At 48.3% G+C, this 10,141-nt stretch overlaps 1 protein-coding gene across 1 annotated transcript; it reads right to left on the reverse strand.

Annotated features, from left to right (window-relative positions):
- Nucleotides 1-768: 768 nt before the first annotated feature.
- On the reverse strand, nucleotides 769-6,277 carry LOC143350591 (uncharacterized). The gene is made up of 3 exons (XM_076782666.1): nucleotides 3,884-6,277; nucleotides 3,324-3,499; nucleotides 769-847 (listed from the first exon to the last, which is right to left on the reverse strand). Exons 1-3 carry the CDS (start codon nucleotides 6,275-6,277, stop codon nucleotides 769-771), a joined length of 2,649 nt encoding a protein of 882 aa, XP_076638781.1.
- Nucleotides 6,278-10,141: the final 3,864 nt, after the last annotated feature.

The following is a 10,141-nucleotide window of genomic DNA, read 5'->3' on the forward strand; positions in this document are numbered from 1 at the left end:
TTTAAACATACCGCCCCCCTTGCACGGCTCGTGCAATGAACCAGGGAGCGATAAAACCGATCGGCCAAGATCCGAGTGAGAGTAGGCGCGTACACAATTCAAATATGTAATGTACTTACAATTTTTGGAGGGTCCGGCAGTATTCCTTCCCTGCATCATCTGCAGGGAAGTAAGAACGGCCTGAATCGCCTTCATAGGCAGGTCGTTGTTTGGTGCCCTATTTGGATTGCCGGGCCTCCAGCGTCGCCTCTCTCTGCGGGTTTCCGGCCGCTGTATCCTCGGATTTGCTGACCCTTCGGCCGCGGAGGGCTTGCGATGCCGGTTCCTTCTTTTCCGTGCCGTCTCGCCCTTGGCTGCGGTCGTGGTTGTAGCCGCGACTGGTGCAGCGGCTGAGGTGGAGGCTGCGGCTGGGACGGCGGCGGCGGTGGTGTTGACCTCCGTCGACTGGTCCTCCCGATAAAGGCAGGATTTTAGACTGCCGTCCTTCGCCCACCGTAGCACATATCGTCCGCCCGGTACCGGGCATTTGTATCGGCGTGTGGTGGTCGGGATGTGCGCCGGGACGGTGATCATCTGGCGGCCCACCGGGAACAGCAGCGGGGGTTGTACGCCCCCGCTGGTCGTCGGTGCCGGCTGATCATCTCCCTCTGGTTTCAGGTTGGCCGTGGCCAGCTCGCCGAGTTGAAGAATTCGCTCAAATGCTATGTCGAACCCGGGGGACGACACTCCCGTTTCCGGCGTACTCGCACTTTCGTTCTCCATTGTTAATCAGTAACTGATCTTTTCCGGCGAGGTGTCGTACGAATTTCGATTTAGGGGCGCTAGCGTAGGCTCAGTGTCCCCGTACCTAAGCGATAACGAGATTGGCGGATTTTTCCCCCTACTTTTCGTTTTCGCACAGGAGACAAGTGGCCGGTGAGAATCAACCGTTCTCACCTTCCAAAATCCTTGCCTTTTCGAACTCGAACGGTTTTGTTTAGATCACCTGCTCGGCTTCGGGAACCGTCGCCGAAGGTGACTCAAACAAAGACTCAGCCACAGGCAGCGTACACAATCGCGTAATTGGTCGCGTATATGTGGATTTGGCTGTGCGTACTTTAACTACACGTACATGCCCATCCTTTCCCGGAAATACTTCCTCTATTCTTCCCATTTCCCACTGATTCGGGGGGAGGAGAGGATTCTGCACTAAAACAAGATCATTCTTTTTTAGGCGTGTATTTTCCGTCTGCCATTTGTAGCGGTTCTGGAGGTGCATGAGATAATCTCTTGTCCAGTGCCTCCAGAGCTGCTCGTGGAATTTTTGCATAGTTCTCCATCTTGTCAGATGCGAAATATTAACATTTTCCACGGATTCCATTGGGGGTGCCATCATGGGCCCTCCAATTAGGAAGTGTGCCGGTGTGAGCGGCGCATAATCATCAGGGCTATCACTCAGAGCGGCAATCGGTCGCGAGTTTAAACTGGCTTCGATTTTACAGAGTAACGTCTGTAATTCCTCGCTCGTGGGAGTGAATTCTCCTATGATGCGCTTTAAATGATGCTTCACAGATTTGACTCCGGCTTCCTGCATCCCACCGAAATGGGGGGCACTGGGTGGGTTAAACTGCCACCGAATGCCCTTTTCGCCGCATTGGTTTTGCATTTCCGGCGTTTTACACACCTTATTGAAATGTTTTCTCAATTCACGATCTGCACCGACGAAGTTTGTCCCATTGTCACTGCGTATGCAAGACGGGATTCCTCGTCGGGCCATGAACCGATCCAATGCAGCCAAAAATGCACTCGTCGTGTAATCATGGACGAGTTCAATATGTATGGCCCTTGTAGCGAAGCAGACGAAAACTGCGATATACGCTTTATGAGCTGTTTTTCCTCGGCCCGCGGAGTCGCGGACTTTATACGGTCCCGCATAATCGACTCCGCAGTTTAAAAAAGCCCTTGCTGCACGGCTGCGTTCTGGGGTCAAATCCTGCATGATTTGCGTGGAGGTTTGTGCCCTCCATCTTACGCATTTCATACATTGATGGATGACCTTGCGAGCCGTGGTTCGGCAACCGAGGATCCAAAATTGTTGCTTTACCATGGATATCGTCAGCTGCAAGCCCCCGTGCAACGTATTTACGTGGCACTGCCGAATTATCATGGTAGACACATGGTGTTTTGGCAGAATTATGGGGTGCTTCGCTTCCCATGCCAGCGTCGCATTCTCCAGTCGTCCACCGACCCTCAAAACGTCATTCGTGTCGAGGAAAGGGTTCAGACTTTTTAACGGAGATTTTGCGGGAATTTCCCTGTGCTTTTTTAAACACTGGTACTCGCCCGCAAAATGCGTTCGCTGGATGTAGCGGACGATTCTTTCCTTGGCCAGCTTCAATTCTGATGCTTCGACAACGTTGGCATCGAACGACCTTCGCTCACCTTGCATCGGTCTACGTAATCGGAGACAATATGCAGTCACGCGAAGTAGCTTACTCCAGGTTGAGAATCGGAATACAAATTCCCATTCCTTGTCTGGAGTTGCAACGTGGGCGTGCGGAATGCGCTTGCCCTCGGTCGTATCGATGGAATCAGGCGTTTTCGGCCAATTTTCCTCTCGTTGTCTTAACCATGCTGGACCAGAAATCCACAGCTTCGATTGAATGAGCTCCTCCGCTTCGACACCGCGCGAATTCAAATCCGCGGGATTGGAGCGGATGGGAACATGTCTCCATTCAGCTTTCGGAAGCATGGTCTGGATTTTCGCGACTCGGTTGGCTATCACAACCTTCCAAGTCGAAGCATGTTTTTTCAACCAAGCTAGTGCAATGGTGGAATCTGACCAACAGATTATACGGTCAATTTTTATGGACAATGACCGTTCCACGTGCACTGCGAGCTCGGTAAGCAGTACGGCTCCGTTCAATTCGAGAATCGGAATTGACTGCGTTTTAATCGGAGCCACCCTCGTTTTTGCCATGATCAAGGTTGTGAAAATTTCCTCGGTCATGGTCGTCACGCGTAAATACGTGACGGCCGAGTACGCTCCGAGTGAAGCATCGCAGAATCCGTGTAATTCCACCCAAACTGCATCTGCTCCGTAACGGATCCATCTGGGAAATTTTACTTTTTCCAAACTGCTCCAATCCTCGCAAAACGTGTTCCACGTTTTTAGCGTATTCGCGGAGACATGATCGTCCCACTGGATTTTTTCCAGCCATTGGGACTGCATCAAAATCTTCGCGCGAATTACGACTGGTGATAACCAGCCGAGCGGATCGTATAGTTTGGCTATTTCAGAAAACAAAGTTCGCTTTGTAATCGGGCCTGCAGCCGGTTGGAACCGTTGCAGGTTGAAATAGAAATAATCTCCCGATGGTATCCATCGCAATCCAAGCACCTTGAGTTCGGAATCATCGAACAAGGTGAGGTCGACAGCGTGGGAGTGAGAGCTTTGTGGGATGTTTCGTAGTAATTTCTGCGAGTTACCAGCCCACTTTCTCAATTTAAACCCGCCGCCCTGTAAGAGTTCGCAAACTTGAATACGAATTTTTTCCAACAAGGACGTGTCGGGTGCCCCCATAAATACGTCATCAACGTATATATCTTTCTCGAGTATCGGAGCGGCGAGAGGAAATCTGTCACCGTCCCGTTTTTTCAACTCGAGCAGAGTACGCATCGATAAATACGGTGCACACGCCGTTCCGTACGTAACGGTGTTCAACTCGAATGCTTTACGCACTTCGGTTTCGGGTGTGCGCCATAAGATGCACTGAAAACGACGATCCTGCGGGGCGACGAGAATTTGCCGAAACATTTTCTCGATATCGGCCACCAGCACGTATTCGTACAGCCTCCATCTCGTCAAAACAGACGTGATGTCGTTCTGCAGTTTCGGACCTACGTGTAGGATGTCGTTCAGGGATTGTCCGCCCACCGTACGGCTGGTCGCGTTAAACACGACTCGCAGTTTGGTGGTTGCACTCTCCGTTCGGATAACCGCTCGATGCGGAATGTAGAGTCTGGATTTTTCAGAGGGCTCTATACGAGTCATGTGTTCCAACGACTCATACTCCGCGAGAAATTCTTCATATTCTCGTGCGAGGTTCTGATCCTTGTCCAATTTCCTTCTCATCCTAGTCAACGCGGAGAGAGCGATATGGAGTGAATCTCCCAGCGCTTCTTCCGGTTTCGGATGGTTAAACGGCAATCGGACAATAAACCGTCCCGTTGCATCCCGTGCGACAGTCTTTTGGAAATGAGTTTCACACTCTTCCTCAGCTTTTGTAAGCACTGAGGTCGAGGGAATTTCTTCAATTTCCCAGAACCGTCGAATCGCGTAATCCAGCGATTCAAGTACGTTGCAATGCAACGTTCGCACGTGACACCGGGCCTTGCTTGCTGCATTTATTGGTCCGGATAATATCCAGCCGAATGCAGTTTCTTGTGCAATTGGCCCTTCGGGCGCTATTCGTCGGAATCCCGATCGAATAACTTGGGCGTACAGATCCGCGCCGATCAAAACTTCAATGTTTTGTCCGGACGCGGGTTCGGGGTCTGCGAGCATAAGGTTTCGTAACGCGTCGTTATTGAACACGTTTACACACGGCGAGGCATAGTTCATGATTTTTGACACGACGTATGCTCTGGCCGAAACCATCGGGGTAACCCCGTTAGCCGCTCCCAGATTTAACCCTACACTGTACTTGATTTGTTGGGTTCGACCACCCCCCAAGCCCGATACCGTGGCTGAGGTTTTCCTCCTCGGGAGGTTGAGGTCATTCCTCAATCTCGCCGAGATGAAGGATGTCTCGGACCCTTGATCCAACAGCGCGCGAGTTAAACGCGACGCGCCGTTTTCTCCGTACACTCGTACGATCGCGGTAGCTAACAGCACCGGCCTCGGTACGTCTGTACTCGCAGTACAGTGTGACGTAGTAGCCCGTGACGTCGTTGCTTGCGTCGTCGAGGTATCGGCGGCTCTCGCCTTAGCCGTACGGCGCGGTGGAGGGGCGTTATCCCGCCGCTCCTCACGCTTGCCGTTCGAAAATTTCGTTTTCGGCTTTTGGCTAGGAGCCTCTCTTTCGTATTGCTCGAAATGCAACAGGGCATGATGCCTGCCACTGCATCTCGAACAAACGTGTTGGCTCCGGCAACCCTTTGCGTCATGATCTAGGGCCAGACAGATTATACACCCTTGTCTGTCCCTTATGAGCTGGTATCGCACTCTTGTGGAAAAACTCTTAAATGCACCGCATTCGGTCAGTGCATGCGTTTGTCCGCAAATTATGCACTTCCGCTGCGCAGGGGGGGAGCCCACGACGGCGTTATGACTCCGTACTCGTGGCTTATGTTCCTTTTTTGAGGCAGTTTTGCGGTTATGTTCGTCAATGACGGTCATAGCGCGTGCTTCCTGGTCAAGGAATCTCAGGATCTCCTCAATCAACGGATATTCCGTTGACATCTTGAGGGATCGTTCCCATTCCCCTTGCAACGTAGCGTCAAATTGACTTGCTACGACGTGTGTTAGCAGCCAGCTAAGCTGCTCTTCCACAGTTCCTTTTTTAGCAAGTATAGCGAGTGCTTGCCGAAAGCCAATGGTGACCTGCTGAACACTCGCCAGGTCGCCTTTTCGGATTTTTGATAGTCTCAGTATCTGATCAAGAATCTTGATCAGCACCAAGCGTGGGAGCCCGAATTCTGTTTTCAGGGTCGTCCACGCCACTGAGAAATTTTTATCCGTTATCGCAAGCGATGCGATAGCGGCTGCGGCTCTCCCGGTTATACAGGTGTTCAGGTATTGTAACCTCTGTACATCCGTTAAAGTGGGGTTGTTGATTACTCCGGCGGTAAATAGATCTTCGAAATGTTCCCATTTCGACGAATCCCCGTCGAATTTCTCCAACCTCATCTTCGGGAGTTCGATCGGTATTGATTGCTGGATTTCCGGCATTACTGATCTTGGACCAGTCGTGATACGGGTTATTTCCGTAGACACATAAGCCTGAAAATCCAAAAACTCGTTTTCAGTTTCCCCCATAAAATCCCGTTGGAACAGCTCGTAAGAGTGTCGTTCCCCAGGAGGGAGAAGCCTACACACGACCTTATACTGATCGTTCATCTGTTGCCACAGAGTGTTTACATAATTGAGCCTTTCCTCCAGAATTTTTTCTGTGTACTTAGCTCGACCCATCTTTTTAAGGTTGATGGATGCCCTGTTTATCCGTTCCATCCCTCTGGTCAAATCCTCGAGGTGTGCCTCAAGGTCAGACCACTTGGGATCTTTAGTAACGGACATGGCTGTTGAAGGTTAAACACTTCGAAACAACCGTACACGGGAGAAACTCTCGTGTATTATGTCCAACACTTCCCTTTACCGATTACCTCAGTATCCGGCTCGAAGGACCTTATGTTAAAAAGCTGATGCTTTTAACGACGAAGTCCGGATAGAGGGATCGGATTTTTATTGTGGGAAGTGAGTTGGGAACTTAAGATTTTCTTTTTCAAAAACTGTTTATTATAAAAATAAAAATAAAATAAACAATCAGAAACAACGAAAATTCCTATTAAATTGTTTTCAACGATTTCCTGGTCGGAACCGGCACGTTGAGGTAGGCCAAGGTTCTGTGAACAGAAAAACACGGCAATGTGTTAGACACGTAAACACGTTACACGTATATTCGCCGCGTGTGTGTCCTCACGCTCCTGGCTTCGATATTCGAATGTATAGGAGCGGAGAATTTCGCTCGCTCGTAATATACGAGCTCGCAAGTGGACTGTATTTAATATCTGGCGTGAAAAGAATTAAATTTCCTTTCGACGCCGAACTGAGTCGATTGTCTAGTGGACGGGGATGCAAGTGGAGGTTGTAAGGCTCCAAATGCACTGATCCCGTGAGTATGCCCACGGAGTCTGTGCGTCGAGTCGCACTGCAGTACAACGGCACGACCGTCGATCTGCGGCTTCTCTTTAACGTTCCAACAGATGACTTGTTGGTCGAGAATTGTACTGCGAAGCCCGACAGCACGTGGTTCACTGCACGAATGCACCACTCGATGTGATTCGTGACAGTATTTGAACTACGTGGGGGCCTGACCCGCGACTCCTTGACCTCTCCGCACAGGTGCTCCTCTAAGCGTTACACCGGCGGGGTCTGTAGAGGGAAGGAATCGAAGACCGAAAGTCAAGCGTCCGAAGTGGACGCTGACCTGACTCCAGTGAGCCCACCTGGAGGTTCACCACGTAGGTGCCTCCCTTCGGTGTCTCCTAAGCCGAACGGCAATCACAGAGAAGTTTGAACGGTATTCGCCCACTTCTCTGTGTTTCAAACGTTTATACGCTTGAAACGACAAAATAATACTGTACGAGGGGGGTCGAGCACCTTATTGGTGTATTCTCGAGCCCTCCAAATTAGACAGAAAATAGAAATTGAGCTTGTTTGGGACTTTCCCGAACGAAACTCCTGAATGCTTTTATTCGAATCGAGAGTCGACTCGTTTGATAAGCAAAGACTAAAATTAATGAGTGCTAGTTTGAGTTTTTAATGAATTCTCAGCTGTGCGAGGTCAATCAGAGGACCCGCACCAGACTGAACATCGACTCGTTGCACCCTTTATTGGTTAATTGTCTGCTAGCTTTATCTCGAGAATTTCACTCTCGAGATTCGCTCGAAATCTGTTCGGACACGATCGGGAGCCGATGTGCCTTCTTCAGAAGTCGTTGTGAGACTGTGTCGATTGACAGCCGAAAACGTCGCCGCGTTGCTCCAATTAGCCGTTCCGCGGCGCTGTCCAAATTTCGGCAGTCGATCTTTGTCTAATTCTCTACGCGCTACTCTCGCACGGTACTGACGTCATCAACACCGTTAGCACACTCGAATCGAAGGTAATGAGCCGTTACCGATGGCAGAAAAACTAGTAATACACGCGTTTTTCTATCACTGTTTCCTGTACAAATCCTATTAGAGATAATCTCCTTCGAATTGTACGTTAACAGGATTAACGGTAATCGCGGCCGAGGACAATCGCTCGGCATTATGCAAATCTTTAAACACTCATACTTGATGGCTAGATCCTGGGCTGTTTCTGGATTGTATGACGTAGTAATGTGGTACCACACTGAAACAGTCAATTAAACCTGGTTTCGATCAATATTTTAGAGGATAACGCAAGTTAGGTCTAGGTTAGGTCTGGGATTTGCTCTCATCAGGCTCATTCTTTCGCATATTTCTCATACTTGATGGCTAGATCCTGGGCTTTTTCTGGATTGCATCACGTAGTAATGAAGTACAACACTGAAATAGTCAATTAAACCTGGTTTCCATCAATATCTTAGAGGACAACGCAAGTTAGGTCTGGCATAGGTCTGGGATTCGCCCTCATCAGGCTCATACTTTCGCGTTTTACACATATTTGTTGAACAGATCCTGGGTTTTTTCTGGTTTGTATCACGTAGTAATGAAGTACAACACTGAAACAGTCAATTAAACCTGGTTTCCATCAATATCTTAGAGGACAACGCAAGTTAGGTCTGGCATAGGTCTGGGATTCGCCCTCATCAGGCTCATACTTTCGCGTTTTTCACATACTTGTTGAACAGATCCTGGGTTTTTTCTGGTTTGTATCACGTAGTAGTGTGGTACCACACTGAAACAGTCCATTAAACCTGGTTTGGATCAATATTTTAGAGGATAACGCATGTTAGGTCTAGGTTAGCCCTGGGATTTTCACTCATCAGACTCATACTTTCGCATTCTTCTCATACTTGCTGAATTGATCCTGGGTTTTTTCTGGTTTGGGTCACGTAGTAATGTGGTACCACACTGAAACAGTCGATTAAACCTGGTTTCGATCAATATCTTAGAGGATAACGCATGTTAGGTCTGGGTTAGGTCTAGGATTTGCCCTCATCAGGCTCATTCTTTCGCATATTTCTCATACTTGATGGCTAGATCCTGGGCTTTTTCTGGATTGGATCACGTAGTAATGTGGGACCACACTGAAACAGTCAATTAAACCTGGTTTCGATCAATATTTTAGAGAATAATTCATGTTAGGTCTAGGTTAGGTCTGGGATTTGCTCTCATCAGGCTCGTTCTTTCGCATATTTCTCATACTTCATGGCTAGATCCTCGGCTGTTTCTGGTTTGTATCACGTAGTAATGTGGTACCACGCTGAAACAGTCAATTAAACCTGGTTTCGATCAATATTTTAGAGGATAACGCAAGTTAGGTCTGGCATAGGTCTGGGATTCGCCCTCATCAGGCTCATACTTTCGCGTTTTTCACATACTTGTTGAACAGATCCTGGGTTTTTTCTGGTTTGTATCACGTAGTAGTGTGGTACCACACTGAAACAGTCCATTAAACCTGGTTTGGATCAATTGTTTAGAGGATAACGCATGTTAGGTCTAGGTTAGCCCTGGGATTTTCACTCATCAGCCTCATACTTTCGCATTCTTCACATACTTGCTGAACGGATCCTGGGTTTTTTCTGGTTTGGATCACGTAGTAATGTGGTACCACACTGAAACAGTCGATTAAACCTGGTTTTGATCAATATTTTAGAGGATAACGCATAGTTAGGTTTGGGATAGGTCTGGGATTTGACCTCATCAGACTCATACTTTCGCACACTTCACATACACCTTGAACTGATCCTGGGTTATTTTCTGGTTTGGATCACATAGTAATGTGGTACCACACTGAAACAGTCGATTAAACCTGGTTTCGATCAATATTTTAGAGAATAATTCATGTTAGGTCTAGGTTAGGTCTGGGATTTGCTCTCATCAGGCTCGTTCTTTCGCATATTTCTCATACTTGATGGCTAGATCCTGGGCTTTTTCTGGATTGCATCACGTAGTAATGAGGTACAACACTGAAACAGTCAATTAAACCTGGTTTCCATCAATATCTTAGAGGACAACGCAAGTTAGGTCTGGGATAGGTCTGGGATTTGCCCTCATCAGGCTCACAGTTTCGAGTTTTTCACATACTTGTTGAACAGATCCTGGGTTTTTTCTAGTTTGGATCACGAAGTAGTGTGGTACCACACTGAAACAGTCCATTAAACCTGGTTTCGCTCAATATTTTAGAGGATAACGCATGTTAGGTCTAGGTTAGGTCTGGGATTTGCTCTCATTAGGCTCATTCTTTCGCAT

This window comes from Colletes latitarsis, unplaced genomic scaffold, assembly GCF_051014445.1.
Source record: "Colletes latitarsis isolate SP2378_abdomen unplaced genomic scaffold, iyColLati1 scaffold0007, whole genome shotgun sequence".
Taxonomy (NCBI): Eukaryota; Metazoa; Arthropoda; class Insecta; order Hymenoptera; family Colletidae; genus Colletes; species Colletes latitarsis.

Coding starts and splice junctions, on each gene's coding strand:
- LOC143350591 (XM_076782666.1), bottom strand. CDS start 6,277: ATGTCCGTTACTAAAGATCCCAAGTGGTCTGACCTTGAGGCACACCTC. Junction 3,500..3,883: donor CCCTGAACGACATCCTACAC/GTAGGTCCGAAA, acceptor GAACTCTTACAG/GGCGGCGGGTTTAAATTGAG. Junction 848..3,323: donor TTCTATTTCAACCTGCAACG/GTTCCAACCGGC, acceptor GTTATCGCTTAG/GTACGGGGACACTGAGCCTA.